Raw genomic sequence first — 24,619 nt, 5'->3', positions numbered from 1 at the left:
AGAAAACTGTTGAAGGTGCATAAGTGGCTGGGCTTCTTTGGTGTATTGGACAGGTCATTACAGAAGTAGAAGATCATTCTCCAGAGACATGTTAAAAGAACCACTTCTAAATGCTCCATGTCTGCCTGTGTAAACACTCATCCTTGAGGGAAAGAACAGGAATGGCTCTTCCTTTATTTGAGCCAGGCTGCTTTAAAATGGCTCAGACTGTCTCAGGGAGGAAGAAGGACCCAGAGAGCTGGCAGAGAAGGGTTGGCCCAGGGCTAGGAGGCAGTCGAGTCCCCAGGAAGCCAAGATGCTGGAGGTGAATCTCCAAAGAGCTCCCTGATTCTGTACTCTTGTCAGAAAAACAAATATCGTATATTAATGCATATATGTGGAATCTGAAAAAACTGGTATAGACGATCTTATTTACAAAGCAGAAATAGAGACACAGATGTAGAGAACAAATTTATGGATACCAAGGGGGAAGGGGCGGTGGGATGAATTGAGAGATTGGGATTGACATATAAACACTATTGATACTATGTATAAAATAGATAACTAATGAGAACCCACCGTATAGCACAGGGAACTCTACTCAGTGCTCTGTGGTGACCTAAATGGGAAGGAAATCCAAAAAAGAGGGGATATATGTATACGTATAGCTGATTCACTTTGCTGTACAGTAGAAACTAACACAACATTGTAAAGCAATTATACTCCGATAAAAATTAAAAAAAAAAAATCCTGAAGAGGGATGAGCATCTTCATTGTGTGTTTAAAGTTTGTTTACTCCCTGTGGCTGGTTCTTTGATTGCTGTGCTTCAGAATATTTGCATAAGAATGTGACACAATGGGACAATAGTTACACAAACCCCCAGGTGGGCTGGTTTCCGGACAGAATTGGAGGATTGACCTTTAACCCTTCTGGGAATCTCTACAGCAACTGAATGGACTGCAGAGCTTATTCAGAAGATGGGCTGGGTGGGGCCTGATATGGATTTCTCTTTTAACTGTTTTTAGGCTGACAAGGAGATAAGGGAGGGAGAAGTCTCTCTTTTGCACCTGCACCAGCATCCCCTCCCCCTCACTCTGGCCTGGCACACTGCCACTTCACTCCATACCCCCCATGTTCTCCCACTAAAAGGACAAGACCCCCGACTGCTCCAGTTGCCACCAAAAGTAGCCTTTTCCAGAGGGGCCAGAGGTTTTTGGTCGTTCCTGGTCTGTGACTGTATCCTGACGCCAAATCTCTTCCCTGCCTCTATGTCATAACCTCACCAACCCCACGTGGTGTCACCTCACTCAACATTTCTTCAGAGACTTGGTGTTGTTGAAACAGGAGGGAAGGGGGGCAGGGCACGACCTTTGAAAGAATGACATAGCGGGAGGACAAGACAAACTGATTAGAACCAAATGGGTCCAAGATGGCGGACAAGTTGACTTCCAATAGGCCTTGAGCCTCAGTATATGTTCACTGTAACACATCAGCAAGCTAAATGACACACCACAGGCGGCATGACAGTTCCAAGACCGACCATAAGGATCAAAAAGTGGGCGGTGGCCCAATTCCTGGAAATCCCCACCCCTTCCCGAAATAGCTGGAATACTCCTCCCACTCATTAGCCTATGAAATTACCCACCCCTCTAAAAACCAACAACCCCATACCCTGGTATTTTTCTCACCTTCTGAGATGGCTCATATCTGTCTATGGAGTGTTTCTCCCCATGCCTTTCTCACCTTCTGAGACGGCCCACACTCCATCTGTGGAGTGTGTTTCTCTCTAAATAAATCCACCTCTTACCTATCACTGTCTTTCACTGAATTCTTTCTGTGATGAGACATCAGGAACCTGAGCTTCATTAAGTCCTGAAAACAGGTGTGTGATCTCACTTGGAAGACCGTGGGTTTTGGCTGGGTTCGAGTACCGGCCACATGGGTTCAAGTCCCAAACTGAGGTGCACAGTTTCATTGTCACCAAGGTCACTGCAGTGGGTGTTACTAGTGAAGTTGTTTGTGAAATTTTAGCCTAAAAAATAAAACCCTTCATTTTGATGTGATGGAGAATGTTGGGCTGTATCAGGTCTACAAGGCCTGTACTTGCCCAGCTTCTAGACCAAAGAAAAAGCCCGGAGTCAGCGACAGACATCAATGATTTAATGGATGGGGGGAGCTTATGCAACTGAAGCAAGGTCCCGGAGTGACCCACCCCCCCACCTTGTGTGACCTACGGCGGGCAGGACGTGGTGACAGTCTGCGTAGGGAGGGGGAAGGGAGGTTACCAGTTACAGGGGGAATTAAGTCAGGTTGGCTCATCAGTAGGGAAACCAGCAGAGGCCCACCCCTCACTGCCCCTTTGATAAGGACAATCACCAGCTGGGGCCCCGGCAAGAACCTATGAAGGTCGGTCAGGTGAGTAGGGTATAGGTGAAGCAGGTACTGGTCAGCAGGGGATGTACAGAGAGCAAGAGAACAGCCATCTTGGGTGGCCTGACCATACAAGAAATATAGAATGCTTAAATGTAACTGTGAGGAAAATTGGGGATCATATACATCTTTCCTGATTTGGGCCTTATGTAGAAGAGACTGCTCATCACTAACCCATGCCAGCTTTACTGCCTTCACGGAAGGGGCACACAGGTCTCTTAGTACTCGAGACTGTGAGATCCTTGAAGCTAGAGGCTGTGTCATATTTATTCCTGGCACGGCCTCACAGCTGACATTCAGTGAGGCCGTTCCGTTACTTAGGAGAGAAGTTGCCCATGTTCTCTGGGCCAACTTCTCCCTCACACCCTTCCCTTTCTGCATAAGTCATAGACTCAGGTCTCCCCCCTGCAAAATCAAACCAAACAAGTGTCCCCATAATCCATTACACTCCTCATCCCACTTTCTCTCACTTGCCCCTGACATCAGCCTTAGCTACTGTTTTTTCCCTGTCATTCTAGGAAAAAAGAGAGCGACCAGGTCCACTTGTCCTATTCCCCAACATTCTGACATCTGCTTCCCGTTTTCATTACTCACGGAAACTGTCCTCGCTGCATTCATCAGCAGCGTCTTCGTCGACAAACCAGCAAGGCCCCGATTAGTCTCTTCACAGGCGTTGCTGTTGATTATTTCGCCTTGATATGCTGCCACCCTGGCCTCCCCAACAACACACCGTCCTGGCTCTGCAAGGACCTTCTCAGGCCACCTCTCCCCTTCCCCGCTTGGAGCCTCCCTTTATTCCCCCAAACACAGGTGTTGCTAAGGGTTCTAATGCTGATCTCCCCCGCCTCCCTCCCATCTAGAGCCTTGCTCCTCAACGTGTTCCACCTGGACCAGCAGCATTGGTTTCATTGAGAGTGCCTTAGAAAGGCAGAATCTTAGGTCCTACCCTGGACTTCCTGCATCAGAATCTGTATTTTATTTTATTTATTTTTTAATTTATTGATTTATTGTTTTTTATTTTTTTGGCTGCTTTGGGTCTTCAGTTGCTGCGCACGGGCTTTCTCTAGTTGCAGTGAGCCTGGGCTACGCTTCATTGCCATGCGCGGGCTTCTCTTGTTGCAGAGCATGGGCTCTAGGCATGCGGGCTTCAGTAGTTGTGGCGCACGGGCTTAGATGCTCCGTGGCATGTGGGATCTTCTCGGACCAGGGCTCGAACTCATGTCCCCTGCCTTGGCAGGCGGATTCTTAACCACTGCGCCACCAGGGAAGTCCAGAATCTGTATTTTAATTCAGATCCCCAAGTGATTCATCTACACATTAAAGTTTAAGAGGTGCTGGTCTATGGCAGCACTAAGCAACAGAAATATGTGTGCCATGTGTGTAATCTGAAATTTCTAGCAGCCACATTTAAAAGTGAAAAGAAACATGTGAAATTAATTGTCATCATAGTTTATTGAACTCAATAAATACAAACGGTTATAATTTCAACGTGTAATCCATATAAAAATCAGTGAAATATTTTACACTCCTTTTTCTGTTAAGTTTTTTAAATTCAGTGTGTATTTTAACCTTACACCACATCTCACTTCACACCAGCCACATTTCAAGTGTTCAATAGCCACATGGCTAATTCCTACAGTATTAGAAAATGCAGCTCTAGAGTTTAGCTTGCAGATGAGAACTTAAGGTTAAAGTAAAAAAATCTGTGAGTGAACCCAGCTTCAGCACATATTAGCTTTGTGATCTTGAGCAAATTACTCCTCTCTGGTTTCCTTTCCTCATTATATGAACAGGAAATAATATTAACTATTTCACAGGGTCACAGTGAAGATTAGAGATAACATATGTAAAAGTACATAGCTATTACTTGATAAATGGTTGACTATTAATACTCTCCTCTATTTTCTGGGCTTTATCTAATTATATGCAAATTTTGCCTCTTAATAAGTAACACATTAATCACCATCATTATTTTTTGCATAAATGTTTCTTACAATTTAATGGTAAAACTGTTAGTGCTTCTCCATGTGCTTTTTAGTAACTGATTCAAAATATAAACAATTTAAATCCTTGCTTCCTCAGTTAGATGATGGCATAGACTGTGGAGGTTCATATCCAAGCTGCGTCACTAACCAGCTGTGTCTCAGTTTCCCCATCTAAATAGGGCTAAAAATACTCTCTATCTTAAGGGGTTTGCTGTGAAGATTAAAGGAATAAATACATAGAAATTCCTTACACCAGTACCTGACCCATAGAAGGCATTACACAAGTTATAATGTTAATAAAGGACCTATTCACAGTAACAATTATGAAGAGTTTGGGGATATTGGAAATGCCTAAGTTAAAACGTTAAATAAAAGAAACAGCCCAAAATGGTTTTTATAGTATAATCACAGCTATATTAAAATCAAAGTAGCTTAGAATTATGGCTAGGAGTAAGACACCAAATATTAATTTTGATTGTGTTTGGGAGACAGAATTTTTTATTTTTTATTTTATTTATTTATCTATCTATCTATTTATTTATTTTTGCGGTACACGGGCCTCTCACTGTTGTGGCCTCTCCCATTGCGGAGCACAGGCTCCAGACGCGCAGGCTTAGCGGCCATGGCTCACGGGCCCAGCCGCTCTGCGGCACGTGGGATCTTCCCGGACTGGGGCACGAACCCGTGTCCCCTGCATCGGCAGGTGGACTCTCAACCACTGCGCCACCAAGGGAAGCCCTATTTTTTTAGTATTTGTTTATTTGACTGTGCCGGGTCTTAGTTGCGGCATGCGGGATCTTTGTTGCAGCACGCATGTGGGATCTAGTTCCCTGACCAGGGATCGAACCCGGGCCCCCTGCATTGGGAATGAGTGCAGAGTCTCAACCATTGGACCACCAGGGAAGTTCCGGGAGACAGAATTTTGAGTGATTTTTTTCTTTCTGGTTTTATAAATATGTATTAATTTTGTAATGAGGAGACAAATTACTTCTGAAACTGCTTACTGTTGAGAGCGTGGGGTCTGGAATAATATAATGCTCCCTGGGGTTCCCCTGAGGGCCCTGTGGTGTGGTGAGTGAAGCAAGTCAGACAGAGAAAGACAAACACTGTATGACCTCACGTACACATGGAATATAAAAGAAACCCAAACTCATAGAAATAGAGAATAAGAATGGTGGTTGCCAGGGGCTGTATGGGTGGGGAAATGGGAAGATGTTGGTCAAAGGGTACAAACTTCCAGTTATGAGATGAGAAAGCTCTGGGGATCTAACGTACAGCATGGTGACTACGATTAACAATACTGTATCATATACTTGAAAATTGCTGAGATTATAGATTTTAAATGTTCTCATCACACACACACACGCAATTTGTGATTATGTGAGGTGATGGATGTATTAACTATTTTGTGGTAATCATTTCACATATATTATGTGTATCAAATCATCACACTGTATACTTAAACTTGCACAATGTTATATGTCAGTGACAGCTCAATAAAGCTAGAAAACAAAATATTAAAACAGGGAATTCCCTGGTGGTCCAGTGGTTAGGACTTGCTACTTTCACTGCCAGAGCCCAGGTTAAATCCCTGGTTGGAGAACTAAGATCTCACAAGCTGTGCGGCGTGGCCAAAAATAAACAAATAAATAAATAAAAATAAAAATAAAACCCAAAAGTCTCTGGGTTCCAATTCTGGCTACGCTTTCACTAGCTGATGACTTCAGTTAACTTGCTTAACTGCTCTATGCCTTGATTTCCTCATCTATGAAATGGGAATAATAATTATACTTAATTCATAAGAGTTGTTGTGAGGATTAAGTTATATAATACCTGTACAGGACTTAGGAAAATGCCTGGCACATAATCACAATGTTTGCTATAATGAAGATGAAGATGAAGAAGGGGAAGGAGAAGAGGAGAAGAAGAAAATGGAGGAGGAGGAAAGGGAAAAGGAGAAGGAGAAGGAGGGGGAGAAGGTTTGTATTAGTGATGTGTGCCTCCCCTGGGTTTGAATCCTGATTCCTACTGAGGTTTAAATCTAAGGCTTAAATTCTCTAAGCCTTAGATTGCTCATCTGTAAATGGGATAACAACATAGGCAATATGCACAGATCACACAAAATTGAAAAGGGGGGTGGGTTCCCTGGTGGCGCAGTGGTTAAGAATCCACCTGCCAATGCAGGGGACACAGGTTCGAGCCCTGGTCCGGGAAGATCCCACATGCGGTGGAGCAACTAAGCCTGTGAGCCACAACTACTGAGCCTGTGCTCTAGAGCCTGTGAGCCACAACTACTGAAGCTCGCACACCTAGAGCCTGTGCTCCGCAACAAGAGAAGCCACTGCAATGAGAAGCCCGCACACCACAACGAAGAGTAGCCCCCGCTCGCTGCAACTAAAGAAAGCCTGCGCACAGCAACGAAGACCCAATGCCACATAAAATAAATAAATTAAAAAAAAATTGATACGGGGAATAAATAAGATCATTCATGTATAGTGTCTGAAGCACAATAAACTCAATAATATTAAGTGTTTCTAAAAAGTTAAAGCCAAATGGAATAACAATGTCTACTTCATAGGTTATTGTGAAGATAAAATGAGAGCTCTTCGAAAACTAAAGTACCCTAAAAATGAGGCACTAGTTAAAAATGTCAATTCATTTACACTAGATGGCAGTAGACATCACAAAATAGAGCGGAGCCCAACTAAACAAAGAGCTGAGGGAGGAAATACAAGATAGTTTTCATAGAGTTACTTACTTGGCCTAGTCCCACTTCTGTGATTATGCGGGAATGTGGATGAAGGGCATGTGTTATTTCAAATGAGTGAACTACCTGCTTGGGCTTAGGAATCTTTTTGTTTGATGTAGACTGTATTTTCCAGACTAGACCTGGACTGAACCAGGGAGTCACAGATCAACACTGACACACAGATATAGGAGGCAGAAAAGAAACAGATCTGCCAATGTACTAACTTGTTGTGCCTCTTTGGGCAAATTATTTCTCATCTCTAAACCTCTCATTAAGGTTTGCTGAATAGCCACAAAAATTTGTATGTATTGTAGAATCAGTCAATATATCAAAGGGAGTTTCTCAAGGGAAAAAAAAATAATCAGTAAATAAATGTTCTCATACTATACTAGTTACTTTTAGAGGTCATTGACGAATGAGTCTCAGAATAACCTTTCTTTTTTTTTTTTTTTGCTAATTTCTTAAAATATTATTCTTGTAATACAAAATGATACTTTTAATTTTTTAAACATTGTACATGTTGTATTAGTTTGCTAGGGCTGTCCTAGCAAAATATCACAGACCAGGTAGCTTAAACAACAAAAATGTATTATCTTACAGTTCTGGAGGCTAGATGTCAAAGATCAAGGTTTGTTTCCTTCCGATGCCTCCGTCCTTGTCTTTCAGATGGCCATCTTCTCTCTGTGTCCTCACATGCTCATCCTTCTGTGTTGTCTGTGTCCTAATATCTTTTTATAAGGACACCAGTCATATTGGATTAGGGTCCACTCTAATGACCCCATTTTAACTTAATTAAATCCCCAAATATGGTCACATTCTGAGGTACTTGGTGTTAGGACTTCAATGTAACTTTGGGGCAGAGACCCAGTTCAGCCCATGACACATGCACTGTTTGTTAAGAAAGTAGCAGTGGGCTGCTTGTACTCCATCCCTCCTGCCTCATTTTCCAATTCCTGGAAGAATCCAATTTGTATTTTTTTTTTTTTTTTTTTTTTTTTTGCGGTATGCGGGCCTCTCACTGCCGTGGCCTCTCCTGTTGCGGAGCACAGGCTCCGGATGTGCAGGCTCAGCGGCCATGGCTCACGAGCCCAGCCACTCCGCCACATGTAGGATTCTCCCGGACTGGGGCACGAACCCACGTCCTCTGCATTGGCAGGCGGACTCTCAACCACTGCGCCACCAGGGAAGCCCCTCCAATTTGTACTCTTTTAACTAATTATTTGAGCAGTTAACTTCCCATCTCTAAATAATATGTATATAATGCTTCTTCTTGGTTTTTCAGGTTTAGATTTCATCCCTTGATTTTTACTATGAAAGACGTAACTCTGTCATACCTCCCATCACTCGCATTACCCACATACACACTTCTTCGCCTCCCATTCTCCCAAAATAGTGAATCATACTTTTGGATAGATCAATGACTGAACAACTTTGAACAACTTTGTTTTTCCTGAAGCCAATTACTGTCTTTTTTATTTGCTTAGTTTTCTATGTACTTGTTGCACATCAATCCCTAAACTTTACCCCTTTGATGTCAATCTCATCTCAATTACTGTAAGACACATTTCTTATTCTATCTACTTCCTCCTCTAGAACCTGCCTCCAGGGGCCTCTTGCTTGTTCCATTCTGGATTGGCTGAACTCTAGGACTGCTAAACTGCTGCCTACTAATTTCTTTGCTTCTCTCTTGGGTTGGAATTCCTGTTTCCTGGGTCCTATGTCTTCCTCTTTTTGGTCTATTTTCCTGTTGTGATGTCAGTTTAATATTTCAAAGATTTACTTATTCACCAAATATTTATTGAGCTTGTGTCAGGCACAGTGCTAGGCACTAGGGTTAGAGAAGTAAGAGAAATAGAAAATGTCACTGCCTATAGGCTCGTGATGTCCAGCTCTGTAACAACACAGTGGCCAATGTTATGTGAGTTCAGGGCAGGTGCATAATCACTTACAAACTGAATAACTGTCTTTGTTACAGATGCCATCATGGAGAAGATGGCAAGAGACAAAAATTTATTGAGTCCACTGTGTCCTAAGTTCTTTATGTACATGTTCTCATTTAATACTCCCAAGATTATATGATTATAATACCCATTTTATAGAGGGAAGGCAAAAGTGGAAGCTCTGAGATTCAGAGCTTGTAAAGTAACTTGCAGAGCAAGTATCTGACTGCAAAACTCTTTATAGCCATGTTATACTAAGAAATGAATGCATGTAAAACCAGAAATCAAGGTTTAATTCCTTCTTAACCAAAGAGCCATTTTGTTTATGCATGCTGGTGGTTTTTTTTTTCTGTGGACCATACTTTTAGGTAAGCTAAGGTCCCGACTCCGTAGGAATCCATTTATTCATTTAACAAATATTTGTTGAGCAGTACTCTTCTAGGTGCTGGAAATATGCCATGAACCAAAAAAGAATCACTCCCCTTTAGGAACTGACATGAGGATGTGATAAATAAATTTTTTTAAAGTCAAGTTGAGATAAACCTTATGGGGGAGGGAAAATAAGGCAGGCTAAGGAGAATAGAAAGGAGGGGCACTATGGTTTTATAGGATGGTCAGGGAAGGCACTTCTGATATGGGGACATGTGAGCTGCAACAGAAGGAAGGGAAGGAGGGAGCTCCATAGTTATGTAAGCAGAGGGAAAGGCAAGTGCAAAGGCACTAGGGTGGGAACAGGGAGCCGGGTGGGGCTGGGGAAGAGTGAGTCAGGGGAGAGCAGTAAGAGACCAGCAGAGGCCTTGGCGGCCACAGTAAGAACTTTGATTTCCTCCTAAGACAACGGAGCTGGGAAGATACTTGAGGGTTTTTGACATGAGCCCCAGAAGACTCGGAAGTTTCATAGGCTACTCACTGCCCACCTCTGGCTCCCCTTTCATAGCAAAACTCACAAGGACTGTCTACACTCTCTGTCACCACTTTCTCACCTCATCCCTTCAACCAGGCCATTTGGGCTCTGGAACCCATCACTTCTCTGAAAAAGATCTTATCAGGGTCGTCAGTGACTACAATCTCGCCAAAGCTCATGACGATGCTCAGTCCTCCTAATTCCCAGCCTTGCAGCGGCGACTGACGTGGTAGCACTGCTGCTCCACAGTTCAGCAACCCCAGACTCTAGTTTGGTTTTCTTCCTCCTTCACTGGCTTGTTCCTTGTTCTCCATATCTGTCAGAGTTCTGCACATAGTAGTGCCCCAGGGCTCTGACCTCTGACCCACGTGGTACTCTTCCCCTGGGCTTTGGGTCAGCATACCATTGATATGCTGATGACTTCTGCATTTATATCTCTAGCTCCAAATTTGTAATTCCAACTGCCTTGTCTACATGTCCACTTGGAGGTCTAATAGGCATCCTCTCCAAACATTCTTCATCACAGAAATGGCATCACCACACACCCATCTGTTTAGGACAAAATCCCAGGAAGCATCCTTGATTCTTCTCTTCACTCCAATTGGTTCTGCCTCCAAAAGACATCCTGAATCTGACCACATCTCACCAGTCCCCTGTTAGCCACCAGTTCAAGCTGCCACCATCCCTTACCTGGATTACTGTAAAAGCCACCGAATTTCTCCGCACCCCCCCCCACCCCCGCCTCCACTCTTACCTGTCTCCTCCATTCTTCATCCGATCTCTTAAGACGTAAGTATCAGGGCCATGCCCCTGCTTAAAAGCCTCCACTGGCTTCCCACTGCAACAGGAACAAATCCAAACCCCTTATCATGGCCTACATGACCACACATGTTCATGACCTTGTGGTTCCATCTCCCTCCCCGTTCCCCCTCCCTCACCTAGGGCTCCAGCTGAACACACTGAGTTTGTTCCTGCCTCTAGTTTTCCGCACTCGCTTTTCCTTGAGCCTGGAATACTTGTCCCCAGGGTCTTCACCAGGCTTCCTTCTCATCCTTCAGCTTTCAGCTCAACTACCTCTGAAAGGCCTTTCCTGACCTCCCAATGGAAAGTCTTCTCCCCGTTCTCAACTCTCTAGCACTTAATTTTCGAAATTATTGTATTCACTTGTTTTGGAGTTCCCTCTGTTACCTCTCCCCCAACACCTACACTGGAAAGCTTCTAGACAGCAGGGACGCTTTTAAGTTCAGCCCCAAACACTGCTTGGTACAGAACAGATGCTTAAGAAACTGAGGTTGACTGAGAGCCCACAAGCTTATCCAGGGCTCTTACAAGGTTCTTGTTTGCTGCAGGGAGAGGTGGCCCTCTAACTGCTTACTCTCATCCTCAGCGGGCTGCGGAGATGGGGGGCTAGCCGCCACCCCTCCTCTGCCTTCCCCTCCCCCTCCCCCCGTGCGTCCTTTCCTGCCCCTCCCCCCTCCTCCTACCTGCTCCATTCTTCCTCCTCTTACCCGCCTCTCCTTCACCCCACCCTGTCGCGTGTCCGACCCGAGGGCACTCTCCGTGTCGCACGGGCGCTGGAGCGCAGGGACCCGACCGCCGGCCGCGGAGGGAGGATGGCGCTCGAGGCCCTGCGTTTGGGGCTGTTGCTCCTGGTCTGCTGGGACTCGGCAGGTAACGCTCACCTGTGGGCCTGCTCCGCGGAGGACCGGCCGAGGAGTTACCGAGAGGGGGTCTCGCTGGAGACTGCCCCTGCCCGGGTCCGGACGGCCTTGGCGTCCCTCCGCACAGCCGTTACTGGCGGTTCCAGGCCCGCCCCGCGGTTGTCTAGGGACACGAACTTGGGGGTGTGCGGGGCTGGCGCTGTGAAGCCAGCAACCCTCTTTAGTTCTTGCTTGGGCTTCGTTCCCAGCATCTTCTTAGTGACCCTGCTGTCTGCTCTTTCTCCCTTAAAGCAGATTTCCTGGAGCCCAAGATCGGGAGTTGGGTTTTTATGTACCAGGGGCCCTACAGAGCCTCAGCAGGAGATGTACAGGAATCAGGAATTGTGAATGCCAAGGGCGCCAGGCACTCTGGGGCTCATGAGAAAGGGGCCTTAGTCCAGCCAGACTTGATGCCCATTTAAAATGGAGTTAAGGGCTTACCCTAGTGGCGCAGTGGTTGAGAGTCTGCCTACCGATGCAGGGGACACGGGTTCGTGCCCTGGTCCGGGAAGATCCCACATGCCGTGGGGCGGCTGGGCCCGTGAGCCATGGCCGCTGAGCCTGCGCGTCCGGAGCCTGTGCTCCGCAACGGGAGAGGCCATGGCAGTGAGAGGCCCACGTACTGAAAAAAAAAAAAAAAAAAAATGGAGTTAAAGTGGTAACACCTAATGTCAAATTTTGCATTTATTACCTCGAGCCACAGAGGAAAAGAACATCGTGAATTATTGAGTTTCTTCTCTAACTTTTATTTGGTGGCTCCAAAGTTTCTCAAGCAATCCTATTAGCGTGGTCCGTTACGGAACCGGTACCAAATGTTCTCTTTGTGCCCGCTAGGAGAGGTGCCAGAACACAACTGAACATACTTCTTAGGGGGGGTTCAAAGAAACTAGGCATCGGAGGGAAAGGGAGACACATGGCCCTTATAAATCACAAGCTGAATTTTAAAAAACCCTTATGAACAAGAATTGACCTTTATTAACCCCATGCTTTAAAGTGTCTGTTTCCTTCTTGCAGCCTCTTTGAACACTCAGTCTGCTCACCCTTCAGAATACAGAACAGTAAGTAGGAAACCACTTGTATTGTTTCTACTGATACAGCGAAGCCCTCAACAGTTTGGGTTGGGGGCTGGTTTTCAGGTCTGACCTGCCACTTTCGAAACAGTGGACTGCTTCTTTAGAAACCAGATTCTCAGGCAGGCTTTTTGATGCGGATCACGATGTAAAATTTGGTTGACAATAGCTCAGGCCTTGAAGGCCTCAGGGCTTTGTTTCCCTAATAGTTACACCTTGTACTAGACATTTTATGTATATTATCAAATTAAATTCTGTGTAGGCAAGTGAAGGTCGACCAAATGAGAAGCAAAAGCTAGTTATTCAGAGCTTGTTGAAGCAAGTGAATCAGGCATATCACCTGCATTTTGGCAGAGACTCAAAGGCAGAGGAGTGGGAAAGCTTTAAAGTGGGAAAAAGGGAAGAAATCAGGTGTGCCCTGATCAAGACTGTTGGCATGGGGAGGCTGTAAGTGGGTAACTAAAGGCAGGAATCCTATGTGATTGGTTAGGAGGGCATATTGGCTTTCTCTGATTGGTCCTAAGTTGGAAGCAGGAACAAAAATTTAGGGAAACTATCAGTTATTAATCAAGTCCTGGCCATTTTGGCCCATCGTTACAGAGCTTACTCTTTGGCTTATTGGATTGTCACTAGAGATAACCATCTGACTTCTGACGAGTCTAATTTATAGCAGGTTGGCTTCTTGGGTTGGTTATTCTAAGTAATGGGTTGGTTTCCTAGGCAAGTTGCTACAGGTTATGGGTCAGAGTTCTATTTTAATATGTGGTCTGACACTGTCCATTTGTATATGCAGTCTCTCAATTCTCACAATGACCTTGTAAGACAGATAGATATTATTATTTTACATATGGGGATATTGACCTCCGTGGGTTAGGTAACTTTCAGTATGCAATTCAGTGTAGACCTTTTCCAGGAATCTTCCCACCCTGTTTTTTTTCCTCCAAAGCAGACATACATGGACTTTCTCTGTGCCTCCATTCAAACTACACTGCATTATCATCACCACCATGCTAGTGTAGGGAGGAAAAATATCTTTCCTCTACGCTTCTAAGTTCTCAGCTGGGGCCCCTATAACAAAGGACAGGTTAACAAGAGAAAAATAAACAAACGTTTATTAACAAGTGCATTGTGCATACACATGGGAGCACTCAAGAGATGAGTAACTCAAAGAGGTGGCTTAGAAATCTGCCTTATATAGATAGCATCTTTACCAGAGAGCAATAAGATTGTAGATAAATGACAGGACAAAGGAAAATGGTTTTAGGCTTCCAAGGGTGGCAAACAGTGGGAAGAAAAATAGTGGGAGGAAACTAATGAAGTAAGGTTTGTTTGCAGATTCCTCAGGTGCCATTTCTGGGCTGATAAGAGTCCAGAGTCATCTCCAGTAAAGGAGAATTTATATCCTGCCTTTAGGCAGAAAAGGGGAAGAGAGAGAGAGAGAGAGCTGCATATTAACTGCCTTTAGCTCACAATAATTTTTATGTCATAGAGCCATATTTTGGGGGTGACATTCTGATTTTCTTCAACACTAAATGTTTAGATACCATTTACTATGTGCCAAGCACTGTTCTAAATTCTTTATATAGAATAAGTCATTTAATTTTTTTTTTTTTTTGGCCACGCAACAAGGCTTGTGGGATCTTAGTTCCCCAACCAGGGATTGAACCCAGGCCCTTGGCACTGAAAGTGTGAAGTCCTAACCACTGGACAACCAGGGAATTCCCTCATTTAACTTTTCACAGCACTATGAAGTAGGTACCATTATTATCCCCTTGCAAGGTCACATGGAAATGGTGCAACTATGGGTCCAACCCAGGCATTCTGACTCCAGATTGGTGCTCTTCACTAGCCCATCATAGCACTGAATTGTAATAGCCTGTCTTTCCCTAGTAGGCGGTATACTCCTGTGGTCATGGATGATGTCTTATTTGTTATTTGATACCCAGCCTTCAGCACTTAATGGGTGCCCAATATTACTTTTGCTCAGATGACTCCGTTTTCTTGGGTTTCATTTTCTTTCAGAAAATGGGGGATAATAACAGTAAAAACTCAATCAGGCAACCTGCATTTAAGCAGACTCACATACGACCCTCTCCTTTCTCTCTGAATGATTCCCACAGAAGATCGATTACACACTGGTTATAGACAGGTTACCTTCTTGCTTAACTACCCTCCTGTATTCCAGTAAAGCTTATTTTCCAACAGTGGTGTTATGTGCTGACCAAGACTCAGGTGTGTGTGTTCACAAGCCTATTATGCCAGTTGCCAGTCCTATTTTAATTAAAAATGTAAAGACAGCATAAACATGAGTGTAGAGAAATAAAGCTGTTTATGAGAAATGAGTCAAATGCTTTTGAAAGACAAAATGCTAAAAACAAATTGAATTAGGTGTAGGCAAAACAACTGAAAATAATTGGGGAATTATTTTTTTTAATTGTACATTACCTTGCTGTGCCAGTGTCTATAAAGTCTCACCATATTTAAAAAGGGGCAGTTTTACCCCCCAGCAGACATTTTGATTGTCATGACCAGGGAGTTGTCACTGGCATCTAGTGGATAGAGAACAGAGATGGTACTAAATATCCTACAGTGCACAGCCTCACACAGCAAAGAATTATCTGGTCCAAAATACGAATGGGGTTGAGAAATTCCATTTTAAAGAAATCAAAACAAGAAATCATAGGTGATTTATTGTGGGTATGATTTTTGCAGTGTTAGTACACAAAACTCTAGTTGAAACATTCATAGGAAAAGTCGTCTTGTGTCAGGTAGGATTAGATTCAGCTGCAAGAAACAACGACTCAAAATAACAGCTCACAGAGCTGCCATCTTAGGATGTGGCTTTTGTCTTCCTGGTCTGTAAGATAAAAAGTAGTGCTCCATGCACCCAGGAGCAGGATGGAGGAATGGACAAAGGAGAATAAAAATTGGGAGAAGCAGAGGACAGGTACCAACTTTCTTTTGAAGAAGGTTCCCAGATGCTACTACACAATAATTCCACTTGTATCCCATCAGCCTGATCTTGATCATGTGGTCATACCTGGTTGCAAGGGAGGTTATCTTAGTGTAGGTAGCATTACAGCTGGCCATGTGCCCTGTCTTTGCCTTACATCAAAAGAGTGGCAATTTTATTTTCATTTATATGTTTTAAGATAAAATATTTAGGATATGTTATATTTTTTGTTACTGTTTATGTGCTTTAATTGACTTTTTCAGTTAAATGACCAAGAACCACTTGCCCCAATCTCATTGGATAAGAGGGCATCTACTCTCCTGTGGAAGCCCTGGAAGGCAACATCTTAGTGAGCCTGGAGCTGCAAGAAACACATCCGGCTCCAAAATGGAGATAGAGGGCTGAACGGAGGATGGAAAGGGTCAAAAAATTTCCTTACTTCAGAGTTTGGCCCAAGGCCAGCCCTGCTTAGCACTTTATAAATCCAGATAATGTCAGTAGAAATGTGTAATTCATTTATTAAGAGTGCTAAACAGTGTGACTTACTCTGAAGTGAGGAAAGGTAATCACTATTTACTAAAACATACACGCACACACAAAACAGAAATACAGCAGGCCATATATTTAACCTGTTATTAAAGTGGGACTCTGCACACCATGGTGTGACCATTGTGACCATTTCTAGTCCTGGCCCTGCTAGAGACTAGTGGCTGTGCACAAGACATGTTACCTATCTGGCCTCAATTCCATGAAATCTGAGGGTTGAGTTCCATGACCCCATATCGGTTTCTTAGGGCTGCCGTTAATAAAGCCACAAACCGAGTATCTTACACAACAGAAATGGATTGTCTCACAGTTCTCAAGGCTAGAAGTCCAAACTCAAGGTGTTGGCAGGGTTGCTTCCCTCCCAGAGAGGAAGTTCTCTTCCTCTCGCCTAGTATCTGGTAGCCTCAGGCATTCCTTGGCTTGTAAATGACATTCTCTCCATGTCTTCACACAATCTTCCCTCTGTGTGTGACTCTGTGTCCAAATTTTCCCTTTTTATAGGGACACCAGTCATATTGGATTAAGGCCAATTCTACTAACCTTAAGTTGATTACCTATATAAAGACCCTATTTCCATATATGGTCACATTCTGAGGTACTGGGGGTTAGGACTTTAACCTATCTTTCTGAGATCTAATTCTGAACCTACTGCTTTCTTTAACACTGTTGCTTAAATGCCAGTATCTTAAAAGTCCAGACAGGATTCCCAAGTGTGTCTGGGCATTATGCCCAGGGGTTAGGTGGAATGTAACAGGACATTCTCATGGAGGTGGTAGTGAAGAGCAAATTATGAAGCTGGAGGATAGTAAAGTAGGTTTGGTGACATGTCTTGGACTTTCATTTAAAAATCAGCCAGACAGAACCTTCCTCCGAGGTCCTTTTCTTACATAGCAGGTATTGATCCCTTGCTTCAACACTGCATCTGATTTTTGCATTAGAAAAACTTTTTTTGTGTGTGGAAAATAGAAATCTTTCTGTAGGCTGTTTCTAGGAAAGCTAGGGAAACTTGGGACTTTGTCCTCCCCTCAGCTATTTTGTGATGTGAACGTCTCAAGTTATTCTCCAATTTCTGTCTTCCTTTCCCTTTTCTAGCCAAACTGCGATCAGTATAAATTACCAGGATGTCCCAGGGACTTTAACCCCGTGTGTGGAAGCGACATGTCCACATATCCCAATGAGTGTACTCTGTGCATGAAAATCAGGTAATAATTTTACAGTATAAACTAGCCAAGTTTTCTTCCGTTCTTATCTTGCATTTTTATTACTTAGGAAGTTGTGACTCTTGGACATAAGAATCAAATGAGACATAAGTAGTTCTATTTTAAGACTGACATTTAAAAAGACACAGACTCCTTCAGTACATTTTCTAGGTCAAGGTTAGAGAATGAGGTGAGTGATTAATCAATTATAGACCAAATAATGAAGTGATGTTACTATCCAGGGATGGGTAGTTTCCCAAAATTAAGAATATATTTAGTAGTCAAACTCTGTGGAGTAGTAAATGTTCTATTAAATTCAGAGGGTATGTACAGGCGACCTACACAGCCTGCACTACTGGTCAGAAAACAGATCTTAATAACTCTACCTGTTAGAATGCTCAGTAATAAGTGTATTGATATTATACCTGATGCCCTTCATGTAACATACCTGACCAGCTCAGGTGATCATGACTCCCCCTCCAGGTATGCTGCTTTGTACTTCAGGGGTCCATTCTCTGAACTCAGTCTTCAGGAAATTACTAGGTCTTCTCAGAGTGATTCTTTGGGGATAGTTCCTTGTGCCATTGGGTTAGGAAAAAAATGGCAGAGTTGGGCTTTCGCCCTCATAATTTCCTAGATTTAGCTTTAAAAATGACTAATTAAGTGTCACCCTGGAAAGAATCTAATGTATAATGACATGGCTCTTTTTAATACAAAGAGGGGGACAGTTTCAATATGGTAGGTAATAAATGTGTTTCTATGGTTGTTCATTTTGCAGGGAAGGTGGTCATGATATTAAAATAATCCAAAGTGGACCATGCTAATGGAACAGTTCACAGAAGAGAAATTGGAGAAACCACCTTTAACTGCACACGAAATGCATCTCATCTTCCCTTTTTCTCTTTTCCTATGTTACTTTGCGTGAAATATGTTAACCCACATTTTCTGAGATGAGGTATGGAAGAGAGCCATGGACTGTGACTAATAATTAAAACAAACAAACAAAAATACTTGTTTCTTGGCTTTTGCCCCTTGAGTTAAGCTTATTGCCCAGATGACTTATGTGCTGCTTTATTTAGCTGGAATAAAATCAGCATCATATTCAATTACCACTGTTCCCTGTTGAATATCCATTCTCACTGAGCAGCCTCATATGGCTCTTCCCCTCTGAGGCAAAAGTGAATTTCACTAAGGGAGAAGTGGAGTCATTTTCTTAGAGGGCAAAGTTTATTCTCCTTCCCCATTTCCCTAAATCTTGGATAGGTAATGTATGTGTAACTGGTACAGTGTTCTGCACAGAGCAAATAATGTGAGATGAGACTTTAGTCTGAGCTGGTAGAGTCTAAGAATCATGCAGGTAAAAATACTTATAAGATTCCATAACTCCTTTCAAAACAGTGTTCCTTCAGGGTTAATGCAGGAATTTGCCTTTTCCCTTTTTTTAGAACACTGATTCTCAACCCTGGGTGATTATCCCCCAGGGGACATTTGCGACTATGTCTGGAAGCATTTTTGGTGTCACAACTTGAAGGGTGTGTGCTCCTGACATATAGCGGGTAGAAGCCAGGGATGCTGCCAAAGACATCCAGCTCCCAACAACCAGGAAATTTTCAGTCCAAAATGTCAGTAGTGCTGAGGTTGAGACATGCTGTCTTAGAGTTTGATGCAACATAAAGAACAGACATAGTAATAACAAAAGTGACCAAAGGTTAATTTAGAAAGATAGTGTTTTCCAGATAGAGGATTTTGAGTCAAGTCCTGGGTTTAAGTGCATTCCAGGGCCAGGAAACTGTGAGACCGTGAGGCAAGAGGTGGCTGGGAGAGTGTGTAGTGAAAAGAACATGGCTTTGGGGGATGGGCTAAACGTGAATTTGAATTCTGATTCCAAGACTTACTTGAGCTTCTGTTTTCTTATCTGGAAAAGGGGGATAATGCTCAACCCATGGAGCTGCTGTGAGGAAACTGCTCAGCACAGCACTTGGCACATGGAAACCACTGAAATAGTAGCTACTGTTACTTAAGTACCCCTCTTAAGGAGGAAGAAACTGAGGCCTGCAGAGGCAAACCAACTTGTCTAAGGTTATAGAATACATGCAAAACAGTCTGGACTAGAAGCCTGGTCTCCAAATTCCCAGACCTCTGTTCTTAAATGAAATAGAGGCAATGAAGTGGGAAGTTGTATAACATAAATGTGCCACAATTACATTACGTCCTGTAGTTATTTTTGGCTTAAAAGTTTTATAAAAGTGATGTATGATTTTCAGAAAGTTAAAAAAGTACACAGAGGGCTTCCCTGGTGGTAGAGTGGTTAAGACTCCGCCTGCCAATGCAGGGGACACGGGTTCGAGCCCTGGTCTGGGAAGATCCCACATGCTGTGGAGCAGCTAAGCCAGCGTGCCACAGCTATTGAAACCTGTGAGTCTAGAGCCCGTGCTCCGCAACAAGAAAAGCCACTGCAATGAGAAGCCTGCGCACTGCAATGAAGAGTAGCCCCCGCTCGCCTCAACTACAGAAAGCCCATGCGCAGCAACGAAGACCCAACGCAGCCAAAAATAAATAAATAAATTTATTTTTAAAAACCCACAGAAATATATTTAAAAAGTGAAAGTCTTTCCCATACCAGCCTCCAGAGGTAACCAATATTAACCTTTTGGAACACAGTCTCCGTAAGTATGTGGTGTATATAAAATCACACACACACAGAAACACACCCCTGTCCTATAAACTTGCTTCTCTCCTTATATTTGTTTTTTACGTCAATATATGTAGTCTTCTCTTTTTAAAAGCTACACTTAAAAGTATTTTATTGTGCCATAAGTTACCCAGCTCTATTGATCTGTAGTCAGATATTAGGAGTCTCGTGGTTGAAACTGGAAGAATCCCAATTCAAACTAGCCTTAGGTAAGGAGGAAATTGGCCCATTTAGTCATATTTGCTGAAGAGTGGGGGGACGCGGGGTGGGGGGCGTTAGCCTCAGAGGGTGCTTGGGACCAGGGCCTCTAACCCATCAGGACTCCCTGTCTCTTCGTGTCTCATCTCTGTTTATTTCAGCATAAACAGCTTCCTTCATAGACTAGCTTTATGCCCTGTGTGGGAGGCAGAATTGGCGGCTCCAGATCATATCCTAGCAGCTTCCTGGCCTGACAGGAGATGACTCTTTTGTAACAGCTCCAGGTGAAAAAGTCTGCCTGAGTCACAGCCCCACTGCCTCACTACCTGAAAAGAAAATGACCGTTTTCTGGGCCAAGACAGACTGGTTCACGCTGGATCACACACCCACCCTTCAGGCCAATTGCTGTAGTCACAGGAAGTAGGGTGATATGTGATTGGTTCAGCTGAGATGAGCACTTGGGTGCAATGTTCCCAGAGGGAAAAATTCAAGAAGAAAAAATATCAGTAGATGTTAACTATAGGTTGCTTACAGTTTTTAATGATTATAAAACTGTTTCAGAGAATATCCTTATAAATACATTCTTGGCACTTGAATGTATATATACACATGATGAAAATAACTTAAAAATATTTAGAAGAAAATTACGCTCATGTAGCATACACTAATCACCTGTTTTGCCCAGCAACTCTTCCTTCCTCTGCTCCAAAAAAGCACTGTTTCTGCTTCCCACTCTCCTTCTCCACTCCACTCCAGACTTCTGGCTGAATGGAGCTGCCGCCTTCTTACAAGATCCTGTATCCCTGACCCTGGTGATAGGTTGAAGGGTGAGCACCTGGTCCAAATTAGACCAGTCATGACCAGTAATAATTCCCCCTACCCTGGTCACAGAGGTTGGTCTGCAGTGGGTTTCTGACCATTCAGAGTCCTTCCTCAGAGAAGAGCCCTTTTCCTTTTAGGTGGTGGGATTGAGAGTCTTTGTCGCTGAAAGCTGCTGGAAGCCATGATCCCTCACTACAGAGAAAGACTGTGGTAGGACAGCATGAGGCCAACATGCCACGGAGAGCAGAGACCCGAGACCCAGAGAGTCTTGGTGGAGCTCAACATTCTGGTTCCAACATAAAAAACTCAGAATTGCCAAACTAATACTGAGGAAAAAGAACAAAGCAGGAGGCATAACCCTCCTAGGCTTCAGACAATACTACAAAGCTAAAGTAATCAAAACATCATGGTATCAGCACGAAAAGAGACATATGGATCAATGGAACAGAATAGAGATCCCAGAAATAAATCCACAAACTTAGGGTCAGTTAATCTTTGACAAAGGATGCAAGAATATATGATGGGGAAAAGATGGTCTCTTCAGCAAATGGTGCTGGGAAAGCTGGACAGCCACATGTAAATCAATAAAGTTAGAACACACCCTCACACCATACACAAAAATAAACTCAAAATGGATTAAACACTTAAATATAAGACATGACACTGTAAAACTCCTAGAAGAGAACATAGGCAAAATATTCGATGACATACAATGTTTTCTTCGGTCAGTCTCCTAAGGCAACAGAAATAAAAGCAAAAATAAGCAAATGGGACCTAATCAAACTTATAAGCTTTTGCACAGCAAAGGAAACCATAAACAAAATGAAAAGCCAAACTATGGACTGGAAGACAATATTTGCGAATAATGCAACCAACAAGGGCTTAATTTCCAAAATATACAAACAACACATACAATTCAATAACAAAAACCAAACAACCCAACTGAAAAATGGGCAGAAATCCTAAACAGACTTTTCTCCAAAGAAGACATACAGATGGCCAAGAGGCACATGAAAAGATGCTCATCATTGCTAATTATTAGAGAAATGCAAATCAAAGCTACAATGAGGTACCACCTCACACCAATCAGAATGTCCATCATTAAAAAGTCAGCAAATGGATTTCCCTGGTGGCACAGTGGTTAAGAATCCACCTACCAATGCAGGGGACATGGGTTCAATCCCTGGTCCAGGAAGATCCCACATGATGTGGAACAGCTAAGCCCATACACCACAACTACTGAGCCTGTGCTCTAGAGCCTGGGAGCCACAACTACTGAGCCCACGTTCCACAACTACTGAAGCCCGCACACCTAGAGCCTGTGCTCCACGACAAGAGAAGCCACCACAATGAGAAGCCCACACTCTGCAATGAAGAGTAGCCCCCACTCGCCGCAACTAGGGAAAGTCCACGTGCAGCAACAAAGACCCAATGCAGCCAAAAATAAATAATATAATAAATAACTAAATTTTTTAAAAGTCTTCAAATAATAAATGCTGGAGAGGGTGTGAAAAAAAGGGAATCCTCTTACACTGTTGGTGGGAATGTAAATTGGTGCAGCCACCATGGAGAACAGTATGGAGGTTCCTCAGAAAACTAACAATAGAGTTGCCATGTGATCCAGCAATCCCACTCCTGGGCATATAACCAGACAAACCTCTAATTCAAAAAGATACATGCACCATTATATTCATAGCAGCACTATTCACAGTAGCCAAGACATGGAAACAACCTAAATGTCCATCAACAGATGAATGGATAAAGAAGACGTGGCACATATATAGAATGGAATATTACTCAGCCATAAAAAGAATGAAATGATGCCATTTGCAGCAACATGGATGGACCTAGAGATTATCATATTAAGTGAAGTAAGTCAGAAAGAGAAATACAAATACCATATGATAACACTTATATGTGGCATCTGAAATACAACACAAATGAATATATCTATGAAACAGAAACAGACTCAGACATAGAGAACAGACTTGTGGTTGCCAAGGGGAAGGGGAAGTGGGGAGGGAAGGATTGGGAGTTTGGGATTAGCAGATGCAAATTATTATATATAGGATGGATAACCAACAAGGACCTACTGTATAGCACAGGGAATTGTATTTAATATCCTGTGATAAACCATAATGGAAAAGAGAATGAAAAAGAATATATATACATATATATATAACTGAATAACTTTGCTGTACAGCAGAAATTAACACAACACTGTAAATCAAGTACACTTCAATAAAATTTTAAAAAGTCTGGTTCCAGGCATTAGGGTTCCTGGAGCACCCTTGTTTTCTACCTTGCCATGGCTCATTCTTAGTTGGTCAACTTTTCCTTTGAATCTGTGAGCTGGCCTGCTGCCCATTCAGGATCCCCCCACACCTTCCTTTTTATTTTTCTTCTCCTTCTTCTTCCTCTTTGTCCTCTTCCTCTCCTTCTTCTTTTTTGCTTGTAGCAGTTTGAGTTGGGTTGTTAAAAGAAACTCGTCTACTAATAAATTCAAGCAATTCTTAAGTGTGTGAGGTGATAAAACAATTATTGCCCACTACAGTGAGCATGGAAGACTTTTATATTCAGGAAAAAAACTGATAATAATAGTATTTCAAAAAGAAACTCAAATGTGTAAACGTGTTATAAAGATTTTGTTGCAGTGTTGTTTTCTTAAATATTTATTTATTTATTTGGTTGCATGGGGTCTTATTTGTGGCAGGCAGGCTCCTTAGTTGCAGCACATGTGCTCCTTAGTTGCAGCTCCAGGGCTCCTTAGTTGTGGCATGCAAACTCATAGTTGTGGCATTCATGTGGGATCTAGTTCCCTGACCAGGTATTGAACCAGGGCCCCCTGCATTGGAAGCACAGAGTCTTATCCACTGTACCACCAAGGAAGTCCCTGCAGTATTGTTTTTATGACATTGAACTATCAATACTTCTGTGCTTTTCTGTACAACCTTCTATTATTATAAAACACCTATACATATACATCCTGTAAACTTGTTTTTCTCCCTTATATTAGGTTTTCATATTAATGTACAGTTTCCTTTTTGTAAAAGCTACATAGTGTTCCATTATATTATTGTGTCATAATTTATTCAGTCTCTGTTCTGTATTTGAATTGTTTATGAGAATTCTCTTGGTTGAGTATAGTTCCCTGTGCTAAAAAGTAAGTCCTTGTTGGTTATCTATTTTATATATAGTAGTGTGTATATGTTACTACTTCATTTTAAGAAGAACGTTATTGGGCTTCCCTGGTGGCGCAGTGGTTTAGAGTCCGCCTGCCGATCCAGGGGACACGGGTTCGTGCCCCGGTCCGGGAAGATCCCGCGTGCCGTGGAGCGGCTGGGCCCGTGAGCCATGGCCACTGAGCCTGCGCGTCCGGAGCCTGTGCCCCGCAACGGGAGAGGCCACAACAGTGAGAGGGCCGCATACCGAAAAAAAAAAAAAAAAAAAA

The 24,619-nt window shown here is 43.1% G+C and overlaps 1 protein-coding gene across 1 annotated transcript; it reads left to right on the top strand.

Moving 5' to 3' along the window:
- Nucleotides 1–11,601: 11,601 nt before the first annotated feature.
- SPINK2 (serine peptidase inhibitor Kazal type 2) lies at nt 11,602–18,280 on the top strand. The gene is made up of 4 exons (XM_032633653.1): nt 11,602–11,659; nt 12,703–12,746; nt 17,350–17,459; nt 18,235–18,280. The coding sequence occupies exons 1-4, from the start codon at nt 11,602–11,604 to the stop codon at nt 18,278–18,280; spliced, it is 258 nt and encodes an 85-aa protein (XP_032489544.1).
- Nucleotides 18,281–24,619: the final 6,339 nt, after the last annotated feature.

Source organism: Phocoena sinus, chromosome 5 (genome assembly GCF_008692025.1).
Source record: "Phocoena sinus isolate mPhoSin1 chromosome 5, mPhoSin1.pri, whole genome shotgun sequence".
NCBI lineage: Eukaryota > Metazoa > Chordata > Mammalia > Artiodactyla > Phocoenidae > Phocoena > Phocoena sinus.
Note: the sequence above shows the minus strand (reverse complement) of the source record. Positions and strands in the feature narration are given on the sequence as shown.